Genomic DNA, 17,436 nt, shown 5'->3' with positions numbered 1-17,436 from the left:
TATTAGTTTATTTAACAGAGAGAAAGAGATATCAACTGAAACAGGAGACAGCATTTCAGAATAAATGGACTAGGACAATAATGCTGGGTCACTTTTAAGGCTACTGGATATTGTGCTTGTGTGTGGCATAGTCCCAAAAGTAAAGTTAAATGACCACAAACCAACTACCACAGTAAACCTGGGGCTTCACAGAGAAATGAGTCACTTACAAGGCAACTAACATGGATCCGACATGTCTCTCCTGTATTAATGTTTCCCCTTCTTTCTCACTGAGGCAGATTAACCAGCTGAAAAACTCCAGATTTTATCAATGAATCTGACGTCAAAATCATAGTGGCAGATAAATGGTGGCAAGAGCTGCAAGCTGTAAGCCTAGTTGTAGTCATCAGCTGGCTTATTGGTTAATTTAAAAACCATTATTATTATTATTATTAATAAACTGTTTACATCACTTGTTGAGGTTTCACATTCGCTGTATTTCCTCCATGTCAGGTTTAATGTTGAATATATCATCATGGACAAAATGTTTGAAGTTATAATACAATATTATTATGTGTCTCCTCGATGTTTTTGCAGTGATACAACTTCCTCTCCATGCAGGCACAATGCTGGTACATACTGTCGCACTTTTTAGGGAAATGAGACCCCAATATAAACCATATTAACCCCCGCCACAGACATACTATACACACACACATACACACACTGCAAAGGGAAGCGTCTAAAGTCACGGAAACGGTGACATAAAAATACGAAGTGTAATATTTTGCAACATGAGTATCATTCCAATAAAGTTTTACTTGTAAAATTCTCCTGAACTCCCGCGTCCTCATTTGGGTGTGGAGCTGAAACGTGAAAGTTCCACGTTTGCCGAAAAGTGAGCGGATGCTGAGGTATTTAAAGTGTTCTCGGTGGGAGGTTGGCGTAGTCTTGAGGTGACATCCATCACTCCCGCCTGATGCGGGGTGAAGCCGTCATCCACCCATCTGTTGACCGCGCGGCTCACTCTCATTCGCCATAACGCTCAAAAATATAACACGCAAATACCCGGGGTGTCCTCGACGGAGGCTGCGTGCGTGTTTCTTTGTGCTGAAATCCACTGTGCTGCTGTAAACCGCAGGCTGATCAGAATAAGACTGCGAACAAAGAACGTGGCTCTGAGCCACGCGAATGCGAGTCAATTCCACCTTAAATGCAATTTGCGTCTCTGGCGGCAGAGACCATAGGCGCCATCTTCGGTCCACCTTAAGCGCACAATGTGGCAAACGAACGCAAGCGTACCAGCCAGGCTTCCGTCCTCATTCTCCAGCCGGGGATCGCACTTTGGCTTCCCAGCTTTGACACAGCGTCACTTGTGAAACAACAGAGAAGGAAAAAGAGACGCACTCGGGCCAAACCCCATCCGCACCAGCAGGAGAAGATGTCCGAGCCAAACAAGTACCGAGAGTGGATCCTGGAAACAATCGACTCTCTCCGCTCGAGAAAAGCCCGTCCGGATCTGGAGAGGATCTGTCGAATGGTCCGGAGACGACACGGGTCAGACCCGGACCGAACCAGGACAGAACTGGAAAAACTGATTCAAGAGCAGACGGTGCTCAAAGTTAGCTACAAGGGGTCCATATCGTACCGAAACGCGGCGAAGGTGCAGAGGAAAAGCAGAAAGAAGAGTGAGTTTACGGCCGCTGGCAGCAGCAGCAGCAGCGCGGAGGCAGCGAGGGAGCGGACCAAACACGATCATCTGAACAACAACGGCGACAGTGCGCACAGCTTCACGGACCAGGAGGAGGCAGAGGAGGACTCGGAGCCCAGCCCAGATCCACACACTCAAACATCAGGCAGCACCACCGGCAAAAAGCTCAAGCCTGCCTCCAGCCCGAGTAGCGGAAACGGGTGCCTCAGTTGTGGCGCAACAACGGGCTGTGCTGTCGGGAGCGGCTGTAAAGAGGAGAAAGCGAGTGCACCGAGAGACAAGGGATTAGGACAGCAGGCGGCGGGGGACTGCCCGTCGCCCGGTTTCGGCCACAGGACAGGCGCACACAGCGGGGCTGACGTTGGCAGGACGGCTCAGAGCAAAGCCGGTGCAGTTAGCGCAGAAAAGGAGTGTGCTGTGTCCCGGGCTGACACGCAGAGCAAAACTTGCCCTGGGAGTGTCAGCAGTGTCCATCAGAATCAAAGGCAGAAGCAGTCTGTTCCCCTCAAGCCCAAACTTCGAGTCGGAGGAGGGAGCACCAAAACAACGGGGAACCACGCTAACTCGGACCTGGGCGACAGATTAGTCGCTTCTGTTCGCAGCCTGTCCGAGAAGAGCCTCCGAGGGGGCTCAGCCACTGTGACCAGAGGCCACATGAAGCCGCTTGGGCTGAAGGAGATCCTGGGCTATCTGAGCAGCCAGGAACGGCTGTCGGAGGAAAAGCTGACCCGAGGCAAAGTCAAAGTGGTTATGGAGAGAGAGGTGGCGAGGGGCAGGCTGCGCAGGACCCGCTGCGGGAACATTACTCTCCCTCTGAGGGGGGTGGTGGTAGAGGAACCGATGCCGAAGAATGCGTCCGCTGACAGACTTGCAAAGAGCGCACTGCAGGACAAACACGCTGTGAAAAAGGTGGGCAACGCTAACTTAATATTTTCGACACGTCTGGACTGTGCGGGGCTCAGCGAGCAGCTTTGGCTCGATGGATTGCCGATAAATTAATGATCGCGGGTTGAAACCGCACGCACAGCATTAGGACGCGCTTCCGTCGCCCGGCGTGTGCTTCGTTTTTTCTTCTTCTCGTCAAACCTCAATGTTTCAAAAAGTGTTTGAGGGCATTTGAGGAAATGCGTTATTGTCTCGACTGCTTGTCAGTGGGATGCGACCGTGCCTGTGTTGCGTTTGTCCTCTGTAGCCTCGCCAAATGCGTGTCTCTGTCTGTGTGTGTATGTATAGCTCGGATTCCTGCACAAAAGGTGCGGGTTACAGAGAGGAGCAGACAGCTCCGGAGCGGCTTTCCCCGGCTCCCAGGGCGAGAGCGCGCACCAAAGAGCGTCTGTGCGCGGCGCGAGCACGAGCACCTACAGATTTCGTTTCCACTTCGCTGTTTTCGGGTCAATAACATCTGATTTCGTTCCTATAAACTTTAGCCGTGCACACTGGAGCGCGGAGTGTCTGGGCCTGCCGCGCAGTAGGCGGTGTCTGTCTAAACTTGAGACGTGCCGCTGCCGCGCTCCTGTGAGCGCTGCTCTGTCGCGCAGGCCGACGGAGGACTCAGCCCCATCAGCCGGACATCGTGTTTACTCATATAATAAAAGCGCCATTCTAACGTTTTTATTATAGCCTTCCCGTTCATGTCCCACCACCCCTCCCGTTTCTTGCTTCATTAAGTCCTTTGTGTCATTTCTGACAGCGCACTCTCCTCCCTCGCGCTCTCCCTCTCCACCCTGTGTGTGCGTGCAAACTTAGCTGTAGTAGGCGGCTATCGTTATTTCTGATGTCTTTCTCCAAGTGGGGGGTGTTTATGAGCAGCACTGTCTGCCCCGGAGAAGCTCAGCAGACCCGATATGCTCTTAAACCCCTCAAAACTCAGGGAGCGATTAACTTCGCTTTAAACTCATCTCGAAAAGCAGTGCACCCTCCACCCTTTTTTTGATTGCGTTTCTTCTGATACAACTTTATGTGTGCTTGCAGCCGCCGTCACCCTCTCTCCAGGAGAATGAGCCGATGGAAACAGCCAGTGAAGAAGAGGAACGGGAAGACAACGAGGAAAAAGAGGAGGAGGAGGAGGAGGAGGATACTCGGAGTTCTGAGGAGGAGGGAGGACTATCCCCGGTAGCCATGACAACCGAACCAGTGCTCATTGAGAAAATCAGAGAAGATGCTGAGATCCAGAAAGCATCAAAGCAGGAGAGCCCCCAGCAGGAGCAGCAGGAGGGAGGCAAAGGTGTGTGCACTGAATGGCTGTGTGTACTCAGAGGCAGCCTCATTAAAGAACTAGTAATATTCTCACGGTTATATTAAATAGCTCTTTACTGACCACGGCTGCTGCTTCTTAAAACCTTCGAGTGGTTATTTGTTTTTTTCTTTTCAAACTGATTTCCAACTTTAAATTGGACTTTTTTAAGTTTTTAATTTTGCTTCAACAACAATTTCACACTCCAGACTAATACTAATAACTAATACTAGTAATTATTTAATACTTGAATAATTTTTTCTTTCTTTATGTTTTGCTATGAAAATGGGAATGTGGGCAGCAACTTATTGAACTTTGCAGACATATATAGAAATAGAGTTTGTACAATTCTGAGGCGTTTCAAAGTAAATATTTGGCTTGACCACCTTTGTTCTGCAGCACAGACTGAACTTGCTTAGGTAAGCATTCCTGTTATTTTTTTAAGTAGTCTTCAGGAATTGTTCTCCAGGCTTCCTGAAGGACATTTTAAAGCTCTTCTTCGGATGTTGGCTCCCTTTTGCTCAGGTCTCTGGCAAGATGATCTCACAGTGCCTCAGTAATGTTGATGTCTGTATTTGAACCTGTTGCTACTAATTTTCAGTTCAGTTCTTATGTAATTTGCCATGCATCAGCCCTTTCCCTGTTTTTCTTTCTTAAGAATAGCTTCTTGATAACCACCCTTCCACTGAGACCATTTCTTATGAGGTTTCACTGGGTCAGTCCATACACATTTTCTTTAATAACACAAAGAAATTGTGTTATCTTTGACATATTTTGTGAATTCAGCTAAAGGATTGGGAACGCATTATGCATTTTTGCAACTGGGTGCTGGTAATAAAGTGCCTACACATACAATGTATACTTTTTTTTTTTTACACTTAGGTCAGTGTTAGGGAACGTAAAAAACAAAACACTAGTCCGCTGTGAATAGCCAGTTACCAGGACTGGACAGAAAATGAAACATAAAGCAACCAATGTCCAAAAGAACCTTCAAAATACCTTCCTGGACTCAAGAGCACTTTAATAAATCAGAAGGAAGTCTGGCTCCTTGGAAGTAAAAAATATAGAAATGAGGAGTAGCTCAAGACTTTTTGACAGTACTGTACACAGTAAATTACATAAATAGTTGCTCCTATGCTACCATTAAACTATTTTCAGATATAGAATTTCCTTTCTTCAGTCTTTTTACATTGCTTTGACTTTTTTTTTCAGGTTTGCCGGTGCTTGATTTCATCCCCGACACACCAGTTCAGGGAGCCTCGCAGTCACAGAGTAATGGTCCAGTCATGGAAGAGAGAGCTGGTTCCCCTGATCAGATACCAATGGAGGTGCAAGTGAGTGTAAGTACATGTGTCGTCCACTTTGTTTTTGTTTTGTTCTGTTTTTTCAATCATTCAAAATGGTTTGACTGATAGTACACAAGTATTATAAGTCAAATATACTGGAGCATTAAATGTGAAAGTATTCTTTGTGTAGTAATGCTCTTTTCCTAGAGGAGTGGTCATTAGTGAAAATCCTAAATTACAAGCTAAATGTTTGCAAAAAAACAAAAGATGTGAATTTGGACTATTTTAACCATGAATTGACATCAACTTTTATCCTCCATGATGCTGCCTATATGATGCCAACAACTCAGTGTCTGTATCTGCCGAAACTTTCTCAGACTTTTCAGTTTTCCTAGTCAGGAACTCATTTTTCCGATTATTATTTTAGAAGTGTCTAACTGCCAACTAACATAAATATCTAATCAGCCAATCACATGGCAGCAGCTCAGTGCATATCGATCTGTGGACATAATCAAGACAACCAGCTGAAGTTCAAGCTGAGCTTCAGAATGAGGAAGAAAGTTGATTTAAGTGACTTTGAACCTGGTTGTTGGTACCAGACAGGCTGGTCTGAGTATTTCAGAAACTGCTGATCTGCTGCAACTTTCCTACATAACCATAGAAAATGCTATCCCTTTATGATAAGGGCATACCCACCTTCTGAGGATTACGTGCCATATCACAAAGCTCAAATCATCCAAAACTGGGGGGTATTTTCAACATGACAATGACTTCACTCAATTTGAATACCTTAATTCATCGACATCTTTCGTATATTTGATTTTTTCTCAAATCCCTTAAAAGCGTTTTTTTAGCATCTCATAAGAAGGAAGGAGGAATCATCTGAAGGCGGAATCAGAGTTCTGTACTTACTTGGCTGATCTTAGGTTGTTAAGGAAATTTCTGTATGTTATTAGTCTGTTTAAATATACAAGCCAATTATTTTTTATCAGAGTAAGGAAAACTACTACTACTCCTACTACAAATATCAGTAGAAACCTTGAAATAAAAAACACTCACAATATACTTTTAATAATAAATAAATCAAAACAGGAAATCCCAAAGTCAGCTTAACAAATAATCAAAATCTTAGAGTACGAGAATGGAAACAAACATTTAAACCCCAAAACTCAAAATCCTGCAACCAATTACAGAAAATCCATCTCATGCTTTTCCCCAGGTTAACCTATTAAACCAAGTTTAGCACACAGTTAGATCAGTTCAAGCAACAAATCTGAGAGCAAACTTTAAGAAAACTCAATAATATGCACTAATTGTTTTCATTTAATTTATCTTAACTCATCAAAGAACTTTCTCAAATAAATATCCATCCATCCATCCATCCATCCATCCATCTGCTTATTTAATTCAAGGACACTAATAACTATAAAAAATAATAATTAAAAATATTAAAGATTTCACATTATATTTTTTCTGCACTGCTTGTAGAAGTTATTATTTAAATGGTTTTGTAGGTCTTATTGGTCTAACTGTCACAATGTAACTACAACTTGTGATTGTGAAGTTACAAAACTTGTATATAAAAGTATATAAAAATGTAAAAAAATTAAACCTGATTTTAAGATAACCTCCTTGGGCAGTCCTGCACCACTTCCAACATTCTTGTAGATCATTCCAAGAAAGTTTTGTTACCTTTAATTAGGGCTGTTTGATATAACATATATATTGGATGACGATATAAAAACGTCTATCGTTTCATTTTACGCTATCCTTTGTTTCGTGGTGTCGCAAAATAAACTGTTTACCTGTTTTTATGTGTTGTGGTTAGCAACAACGACGGTAACAGCATCGCGTGTCCGCTTGTTTATGTTCCACATAAACCTTTCACAATAAAGCTCAAGATCCTGTTGAGACTTTTCAAAATAAACTGAATCACGTGAAAGAGCAGATTATTTACGGATGAGAAGTAAAAAAGAGCCGCCAGGTGCTAAAAAAAATCAACCTTAGACTCAAACGTTAGAACAGGCTTTCCCCGCAGCACGCCGTGTAATAAATACTCACAAAGAAAACGGTGGCCTTTACAACTTATGTCTAAAAATGTATAGTTTCATGCATCGGTTAAAACACTCGACTCCAGCTACATGACGCACAGCTGGAAACACCTTCCGCAAGTCGAGCTGCCCGAGATTCACAGAATTTACAGAAAATGTTACATTTTTGGGATTTATATCGTTATCGGACGATAGAATTCTTATATCGGGATATGAGATTTTGGTCATATCGCACAGCCCTACCTTTAATACTTGTGTCAGCGACACATGCTGGATTTCCAAAAACAAAATTCCACTGAGCCAAATCTGATGAGTTGTTTTAAAAATAAATCTCAGGTACACAATGGCATGTTCCAAGAATCATCTTGTTTTCCATTACTGTTCAAACATGTCAGCGCATTATAGTCTGTGTTAACTGAACCTAGAGGACAAATTGTTGCTCTTAGTGTTGAAAAAGCAACAAACCTGCTTCTAGTTGGGTTCCTGATCTGATGAGTCACTTTATGGTTGCAAACTGTGGCCTCTTTAACTAAAACTGCTGTTTGGTCACTGGGTTACAATCAGAGAACCAGCTCTGAATGGGAGTGATTATCCTTGAAATGAAGGCTGTGTCAATTTTTGACACAGAAGTCAGTGTTTTGCTCTCTGCAACAGTAAAATCTCAAAAGTGCGAGTTCTCCCTTTCATTGGAAAAGCAAACATTACGTTATGATTAATGTTGAATGGCCAAGATTTGTCACACTTTAGATAATTATACAATCAGGAAATGTCTTACACTGTACTACAGGATATGCCCAATATGTGATTAAGAGCCTGATGCTGATTAACGGGTTATTAAGGAGGAACAAAATATTAAAAAGGGTGTAAGTGCAGAGTGAGCTAGACTGACATCTCTCTGACCCTTTCATTAGTTCTGTTGTTCTGATTTGGTGAGGGAGTTATACCTTTATCACGTTTTTTAACTAAAAGAGTGCTTTTAAATGAGTATTCCTGGTAAGAGTTCTGAATGCCAGAAAAGAAGCTTCTAGCAACACTTTACATTTTTCAAGAGGTTCAAATAAATTATAAGAAAATGTAGCAGGCAGATTACTCTTGTTTTGTAATTATTTGTTAATTATGATCCACACTGATCTAGAAAATGTAATCAGAGTAAACAGCAGTTTATCACACACTCTTAACATTTCCCCAACAACATACCCAAACACTGAAGCCGTGTGCATGCTGGGCATTTTATATGAAAATGATTAAAATAAATAATTAGTACCCGACAAGGACTTTATTAGGTATCAGTGGTATATATGGTATATGAATGTTGATATACACTGCTTCAAAATGTGTTAGACCACCACCCAGTGTAAGGTTTATTAAAGGTATTTGTAACTATCAAAATGTTTTTTTATGTTTCTATAACTGGTTAATCACCACTGCGTGCATGCTCTTTAACTGAATTTTTAATTATTGCTGTTATCCACAAATTTTAAAATTGACTGTTTTACAAAAAGCAGAAAAAACACTAAATTAAATTATAATTTTTTTAATTAAAGATGCCAAAATACAGCTATTCACTTGCATTCCTGAACAAAATTTTTTTTTTTAATCAATTCCAGCATGGCAGCACAAATGTGGTTTGCATAATGTGTGCATATACCTTTTTTTGAACATATACCATGCAATGCTCAACATAGCACTTATTATCCAAGCACTTCTTATGTATTGTGTATATGTATTGTGTAATGACAATGTCAACAGAGGAGTGATTTCAAATGCAATTACAGAGTTTTGTTGGTTAAAGTAATGAGAGGTTCAGTATGTGGAAGCATCCATTTATCTCCAGGAGGCTTTTCTATGCTTTCAAAAGTCGGGCAGAAAAATCCTATTACAAAAGCTGTCTAAGGCAGACTTCAGTTCTCCACCAGGGTGACTCATCAGCTTTGTCAAACCCCCCCCCCAGTCCACTTCATACCTTTGCACATCATCATTTTTACTCCCACAGCAGATGGTCTCAATGTCCCACTGTGGTTTTGTCATGATGCATCTTCATGCTGCTAGCTCCTCTTGTCCTTCATTTTAGGCGGAGGTCATACGACTCTCTCTGTATTGCTCTGACACTCCCTCTTTGCATTAATTTAACCCCCGTCTTTCTTTCCTGTCCATGCACAGAATCAGACACAGCATGATGAAATAAACCACAGCTCCTCAGACTTTAACAGTGAGTTTCGTTTCATTGATAATCTCAAACTGAGTGCATGTTCGGGTTTCACGACAAGGAATCATATTTGCCTCCTTCGTAGATTTGGAGTGCAAGACAGAGGTCGGTGTGTCGTCCTGCCTGCTAACACCCACAGCCTCCCCGAGAGACTCCAGCCGATCTGAAGAACGAGGGATAACCATTAGCAGTGGAGTGTGAGTACAGTAGAGATGTTGCAGATACTGATGCATGCATGCACACAAGCGTTAGAAAACTATGAACAAAAGTCAACAGCTTCTTTGTGTGAAATTCTGACGATACACACCAATATATATGTTAAAAATATCAATTTGGTGCTGATACAGATTTTATTTCTGCTTTGCTTTTTGGGTATTTGCTCCCTTTTAAAAAATTTGCTTTTATGCTAGCAAAACAAAGAATTCAGAATTCAAATGTTCATCAAACTGTCTTTCAACGCAAACATTTTCTCTCTTTTCTGAGTTTTCCTGCCCACTCTCCTCACTGTCCTGCCAAGTAAAAAAAAAAGAAAGAAAACAGACTGAAACTAAAACCCACACACTCACATTTACACCTCCCATTATTCTCTTTACAGGCTCTGTCTTGTCTTGCAGTTTCTTGAAATACTTCGGAGTGATGTGTTGTCCTTCTCTGTATGCTGTCATTTTCTTCAAAACAATAAAAAACAATCAAACTCAAACAAGAAAACTATTCCTAAAACTAAAAACTGTTTAGATAAAAAAAAAAAACATGAATTACAAAACTTTAATAACTCTGCAACAGATTTCTCACTGCAGTCCTGCACAGACCAGTTTGCATTGTAACATTTGACTGATTAAAATTAAATAAATAAAATTGAGTTTATTCCATATTTTGATCAATTTTAGATAGACATTAACACATATTGTTTTCTTGGTGATGCTCTGTTGAGCCAATTCTGCCGGATGATTTACTTCTTGTTTGTTTTGGAGGCTTTTTTTTCAGATAAGGTCATGTGATGAAGAAAGTACGCCCTGATTCTATTGCAAGGTTTAAAATATCAGGATGCCTTTAAAAAGACACCTGGGCTTTAGCAGGTTCTAAAATTAGAACGTCAGATGAGCTACAAAACATGACATATTATACTGTTTTGTTATTTATACAATTTATAACTAAATACAGAAGCAGTGTGTGAAAAACTAAATAAACCTTGATAGGAATTATCAGGGTAAGAGGCAGCCAAATGCACTTGATTAACTAATCATCAGAAGGCGTGACTTCCTCTATAAAAGCAGATTTTTAGCAGTTTGCTGGTCTGGAGCATTCAGGTGTGTGTTAACACAGTGCAAAAGAAGAAACACAGCAGCAATGATCTTGGTGAAGCAATTGCTCCTGCCCATCAATACAGAAAGGGTTATAAGACCATTTCCAAACAATTTAAAGTCCATCATTCTGCACTGAGAAGGATTATTCACAAGTGGAAAACATTCAAGACAGCTGTCCATCTTCCCAGCTTGTTTCTGCTTTTTCTTGTTGTGTACATATTATTTATTAATGCTATTTGCAGTCAACTTTTGCACAATCTTAGTTTTATATTTTTAGGGTTGTTTTTTTTTTGCTTTTTACTGTTCTCTACATAGCATTTTTTTGCACTACCTCTCATTATAAGACCTTCACTATGGGCCTCTGGTACTTTTCCTTTGAAAATGTTGTTTTTATTGTATAATATACTATGTTTTTTTTTCTTTTTCTTGCTGCTGTAACACAGCAGTTTCCTTTGCAGGATCATAAAATATCTATTTGTCTGTCTGTGTAGATGTACCAGTAAATTCCTTCCATGCTTAGATCCTTCAATGCTTAGAGAAATTGCAAAAAACCCAAGAACTCCGTCTCACATTTTACAGGCCTCAGTCAGCATGTTTAATGTTAAATTCATTACAAGTCAATTAGAACAAGACTGACATGCGTGGATTGTTTGGAAGGGTTGTCAGGAGAAAGCCTCTTCTTGCTAAAAGAGAACATGGCAGCGCAACTTAGGTTTGCAAAGTTGCATCTGGAAAAATGACGAATCTAAACTGGAGATATTTTGCCGTAATGTTAAGTGTCACATTTAGAAAAAACCAAACAGCGTATGAACACAGACACCTCAGACCAGCTGTCAGTACGGTGGTCGAGGGGTGATGAATTGGGCTTGGTTTGCAGCCACAGGACCTGGATATCTGTCAGTCATTGAGTTGAGCACGAACTCCTCTGTATACCAAACTATTCTTGAGTGAAAAATGAGACTTTCTGTTTGACAGATAAAGCTTGTCCCAAATTGGATCTTGCAACAGGACAATGATCAATGAGAACAGCAGCAAATCTACAAAAAATGGCTAAAAACAGAAAAGAATCAAGGTGTTCCAATTGCCCACTGAAAGTCTAGACCTCAACCTGATTGAAATGCTGTGGTGGGACCTTAAGAGAGCTGTGCATAAACAACTCCCCTCATTGAACTGAAGCAACGTTGTAAAGAAGAGCTGGCTAAAATTGTTTGACAGTGATGTGGCAGAGGTGGTTCTACAAGGTGACATTTATTATAATATATAAAAACCCTGAAACTCAAGGATGGTGTACTTTCATTTTCACATTATTTTTCATGTGAAGAACATCCTACATTTGTTTAGTGTCATATTTGATATTTGCCCATATTTGATGGACTCTTTTCAGCCAATATGGATGTGACCACCCATAAATTAAAACTAAACAATTGTACTTAACCTGTGAGATCTTAGCTTCAATCTGCAGACAGGACACAAAAAAGTTATAATATTTTAACAGTTGTGTGAGTTTAATTTCAACCTTAATATCCAACTAATCACCACCAAGCACTTAATCACAGGATATTGTGTAGTGCAATATAAGCACTTCCCTGATTACATTATACACTTAAAATAAAGTGAGACATATGATTATACCAACTGTGACACAAAAGTAATCACTGAAACACAGGAAGTCAATGCATAGCATACTAGAGGGGAATGACTTCTGCAAGGTTAGACAAAGTGATCCAGATCAGCACCAAACTCTAATAGGTTTTTTCTCTGGGCCCAGCTCTCTACCAGTTTTATGAAATGAAAAAGCATTGATAGTTTTTCTGCAGTCATGCTATGCACTATAGAATTTACAAAAGAGAGGAAAAATAAATCTGGCAGCACCATAACTGTTAAAATTGACTGTTTCAACGTCGCCTCCTGCATGTTTTCTGTTTGACCAACTGTGTTATTTTTGCAGGCTCATGAAGTCTGAGGGCGTCAATGGGAGCCCAGTAAACTGGACAGTGTCAGATGTTGTCAGTTATTTCACAGCAGCGGGTTTCCCTGAGCAGGCTGCTGCGTTCAGGACGCAGGTAAGGCTGTGATCTTCCTTAGTTGCCACTAGAGTGCACCATACAGAAGCTCAATGGCTTGCGCTTCACTTTAAACACTTGTAATCAACATGCACCTGCATGCGCTGTTTTGCTCTCTTCATTAGGAAATCGATGGAAAGTCACTTCTCCTCATGCAGCGTAATGATGTTTTGACTGGCCTGTCAATCAGACTTGGCCCCGCCCTCAAGATCTATGAACGTCATGTAAAGGTTCTGCAGAAAACACACTTTGAGGATGACGACTGCTAACAGCATGAATCAAATACAAGCAGACTGTTGTGTTTGTATCTACATATAGCTAACGTAGTATAAAAATGCATGCATGATATACAGTACAATACACTTCACTTTTCATCTCATGTCACACAACACATGCAAACACAAAAACACAGGTACACACACACACTGTTGTTTCTTATCCTCCTGCCTCTTGACATCAGAAATGAGACTGGATTTTCTAGACAACAAGGATTTTCTATCAGAGCACAAGTGTCGGAGGGAGAAAGTAGAGCAGAGATTTTCAAACAACCATGCAATTTCTCCTTTAAGACAAACAACAATTAAGCACTTTGCAATTGTACTGATTAAACTGTGCAAAATGTTTTGGTTTAAGCTGTCACTTCATGCTGCTTTTTATGCACATTTTGAAAGCGGTATGTTTTTTTTCTGGGACTTGGGGAAGGGGTCATTTGCATTTTTGGGCTATGATCTGAGAATGTTCTTGTTGGTGTGTACCTTTCCTTCTACAAATAGACAGAACATGTTGAAAAGGACAGCAAAGAAATTAAAGGTTGACCGGATTTGAGACATTCCCAAAGCTGAAGTAGGCTGATGATGGCTGGCATGATGAACCTTTATATTGTTCTCTATGTTTAAAACAAAACCTGTGCAGGGTTATTGAAATTTTGGAAATGGTTGCTGGTCAAAGCAATAAGCTGACTAAGATGTTTGAGAGGCTTTTGGACCATGTCAGCTTGTCAGCTGGTTGATTTTGCGTAACTTAATATCTCATATGGAAAAAGTATTTTTTAAATCTGCTTAGGGCTATGCATCACCACCTTATATGCTGGTTTTACAGAGATACACTTTGATATTTGCTTCACATCAGACTTTACTTCTTTAATAGACACCTAAAATCGCATGTCACACAGAACTGTTTAACTGTCTTATGTAGGTCCAGTTTTATAGAAATTATGAGTAAGCTGAGAGCTTTTTTCCTAAACAAACTAAATGGATCTACTGGGAGTGATCCGCTCATCAGTGATGATTTACACAAAGAGTGTAATTTTTAAGTGTATTTAAAAGTGTTTAAGTGTATCTTTAGTTATCATGACATCTTGGACCAGAGTTAAGATGTTGTGATTTCTTGAAGACAGTTCATCCTCAAATCCAATTAAAGGGAACTATTTAGTACTTTATTACTAAAAGAGATATTGCAGCTCAGCTGAGGGGGATAATAGTCGCTCTCTTTGTAGTCACATTGAAAAGATTGATGGGTGTAGCTCAGTAGAAAGAAACTTGTTCCTAACAGAAACTGCTCACCCAAAAGCAAAGTGATTGGATTTTTTTTTTGTTATTTTCACTGAGTCACTGCTGAATTATTCCAAATGAATGAAATTTGGACTCTGGACGCCTCCTCACTGATTTTAGATCAAGAAATCAAGACATGATTGAAGTGCAGGCCTTCAGCTTTAACGAACAAATTGGAATAACAGCTATTTTTGTACATAGTCCTCAGTTTCCAGAGGCTAAAAAGTAATTGGACAACTGACTGACAGGCACCTCTATGGTGATGCTGTTATCTTCGTTATTTCATGACAAAGTAAAAGTATCTTGTAAAAGACAGAAAGTATCTAAAGGAGCCTGCACAGTTCTGAAGAAATATTGCAAAGAATAACCAGAATGACGGAGACAGAAACATACCATACCACATCATCCGTCAAACATGGTGAAGGCATGTAATGGTACGGACATGTGTGGCTGCCAACACAACTGGACCTCTAGTGTTTATTAATATTGTGATTGCTGATAGAAGTGGCAGAATTAGTTCTAAAGTGTGCGAGGCATTGAGGTTCAGGTTCAGCCAAAAGTTCGAAACTGATCCAAGAACCATTCAATTTGATGGATAGTGGATAGTGAGTCAAAGTGCAGGGCAAAAGCTGCCCAAGAGTTTCTCAAGGTAAAGAAATGTGAGATTCCTCAATGGCTAACACAGTCACCTGACGTGTTTTTAGTTATTAAATATAAAAATGGTGGCAGAAAGACCCACAAAGAGCAACTGAAGGAGCAACAGTAAAGTCCTGGCAGAGCATCTGAAGGAGTAAATGCAGCATTTGATGATGTCAGTGTTCATCCAAATATTAAAACACATCTTCGATTTATTTTGCTTTTTCAGGCTAATGATAGCTTCCTTCACTTGCATCAACACCGCTTTGGACCTCATTGAGAATTAAATGCAATCCTTTCAGGGGCTTTTATCAGCTGTATTTATCATGGAATAACAAGGGAACAGACCTCATCTGATCACAATCATACTTTTTAGCCTGCAGTAGGCATTTGGTAATGTCCAATGGTTCTAGACTTCAAGGTTTCCAGCAAAAGTAGTTTAATTAATCCTTATTTTTAAATTTTTCTTATTCAGTTACTTTTGAGCCTCTAAAATCAGGGGCTTTGTATAACAATGTGTGCGAAACAGTTAATACAATACTTTTGTTAAAACCCCTCAAATGGAAGTCTGCACTTGAGTCACATCTTCAATGCTTGATTTAAAATCTTCTGTGGTGGTGTGCAGCTCTCTAACTGTTCCCAATATTCATCCAAATATTTATGGTTTTAGACACCAGAGAAAAAAATATTTCAATTCGATTTCTGTATGAACTTCCTCTTTAATATGACAGCATATGTCAGATCATCATGAATCAACCACTAGCTTTAAATGTAAAGTCTTTTGTATGGTATTTTTAGCGTACTAGCTTAATCGTTGAGAATGATTTCGCTCGATGTCTTGAAAACACTTTAGTGCTGTTCAATCAACACCAATGTAAGATAAAAGTAAAACAGGATGTAGCAGCAAAAGGTAGCATGCCTTACACACACACACACACACACACACACACACACACACACACACACACACACACACATTTTATTGGCCCTAAATATGTCTTTATTTAATGTAGGTTATTTATTTGTGTATTATATGTCAGTTCCAGACACATACTTAAGGTAATATTAACTTTGTTAGTTGCTTCTGTTAGCTAGTTACACTTGGCAGTTACTTTTTAATATTTAGTAAATAGATTTTAATTTTGTCATACATAACTAAGAAAAGCTTGAAGGGACAGGCAGCTGGTTCAATCTTTTGCCTTCCTGGGTCTATGAAAACACCTGACTGTTACTTTTAACAGGGACAGTGCATTTTGATGGACGATGTAAAAAAACATATGATAAAAAATCCCAAATTTGAGCAAGAAACACTAAAAGCGCTTTACTTACATAACAAAGGCTCAAGTCTTATAGACATGCTTACTTCTTTTGTTCCTATAGATATTACTGATAGTCAACATTAAAGAAGAAAATACTGCTTCTGTGGCCTATTTAATGTAGAAAACACCTATGAAGCATCTAAATATCTCTGTGAAACCAGCTGCAGAGTAAAGTTTGGCTAATTGAACTGAAATCAGCCGATAAATCACCTCTGAACTAACACACACACACACACATATATATTAAAACCCATTTGACTGATTGTTAATTACTAAGATTACATTATTTACTGAGAGATGTTATGGGTAAAGTTGAGTCGATCAATCAAGTGATCTCATACCACCAGCATTTTTTAATGCCTTTTATTGACTGATAACGACAAAAGGCGACCAAATGTGTCCAGTTGTCACATAATTTATTTCCATCTGTATTGTAACAGCATACATTCCATGTTTATGATACAAAAAACTGTAATTTTGTCTCTTTGTCTTATTTTTATTTCTTTTTTTTTTCAGCATATCCAATACATTTCAACGTACACTGATGCGTAAATCAGATTCAATGTTTCTTTGTGCATTTAAACCTCCTCTACCTCTCACTGTCTTTCCAATAACTGTGTTTGAAAGATTATTACCATTAGAAAGAAGAAAGTGTTCGATGTGTTGTTAACATCATTTCCTTCTTGTTCGTTAAATCTGTTGGAGGGAACAGCTCGAGTCCTGATTCTCACAGGGGGAATGTACAGTATGTTTAAGCCCTTGTAGCTTGTTTCCTTTCATTTGTTTAAACAATTTAGTAATAAAACATAAAAAATAAAAAGAATCCACAGTGAGTGAATGCTCAGTTGTTTGCAAGCTGTGGTGGTGTTTTTGTGAGTGTCCTTGAGAGGGTGTGTCTATGTATGTGTGTACTAAACATAAATACACCAACGGCCGAGAGCAGCCGGAGCACAACAGCAGTTCACTTCAGTCACAGTGACAAGGAGTCGAAGGACAATGGTTTTAGAAAAGAGAGGACTCGTCCAGGAGATAAAACGGACGATATGTCAGTTCTTTTGAAAGCAGAACTTATTGTGACCCATAAATATTTCACAGCGT

General features: G+C 39.9%; 1 protein-coding gene across 2 annotated transcripts; it reads left to right on the top strand.

Annotated features, from left to right (window-relative positions):
• Positions 1–906: 906 nt before the first annotated feature.
• On the top strand, positions 907–17,170 carry samd1b (sterile alpha motif domain containing 1b). Of its 2 annotated transcripts, none has more exons than XM_040004867.1 (7): positions 907–2,599; positions 3,662–3,914; positions 5,136–5,257; positions 9,421–9,469; positions 9,552–9,663; positions 12,719–12,833; positions 12,959–17,170. In XM_040004867.1, the coding sequence occupies exons 1-7, from the start codon at positions 1,421–1,423 to the stop codon at positions 13,100–13,102; spliced, it is 1,974 nt and encodes a 657-aa protein (XP_039860801.1). In that variant the 5' UTR covers positions 907–1,420; the 3' UTR covers positions 13,103–17,170. The 2 variants fall into 2 exon arrangements, with proteins under 2 accessions (XP_039860801.1, XP_039860800.1); XM_040004866.1 differs by having other exon boundaries at positions 5,136–5,263; positions 12,959–17,168.
• The last annotated feature ends 266 nt before the right edge of the window (positions 17,171–17,436 follow it).

The sequence above is a fragment of the Simochromis diagramma genome, unplaced genomic scaffold, assembly GCF_900408965.1.
Source record: "Simochromis diagramma unplaced genomic scaffold, fSimDia1.1 OVJJ01000487.1, whole genome shotgun sequence".
In the NCBI taxonomy this organism is placed as follows: Eukaryota; Metazoa; Chordata; class Actinopteri; order Cichliformes; family Cichlidae; genus Simochromis; species Simochromis diagramma.
Note: the sequence above shows the minus strand (reverse complement) of the source record. Positions and strands in the feature narration are given on the sequence as shown.

What these genes read in the sequence shown, in the direction of transcription:
- samd1b (XM_040004866.1), top strand. Translation starts at nt 1,421, where the DNA reads ATGTCCGAGCCAAACAAGTACCGAGAGTGGATCCTGGAAACAATCGAC. An exon ending in CAGCTCCTCAGACTTTAACA is followed by an intron (nt 9,470 to 9,551) that starts GTGAGTTTCGTT and finishes CCTCCTTCGTAG; the next exon opens with ATTTGGAGTGCAAGACAGAG. An exon ending in ATAACCATTAGCAGTGGAGT is followed by an intron (nt 9,664 to 12,718) that starts GTGAGTACAGTA and finishes TTATTTTTGCAG; the next exon opens with GCTCATGAAGTCTGAGGGCG.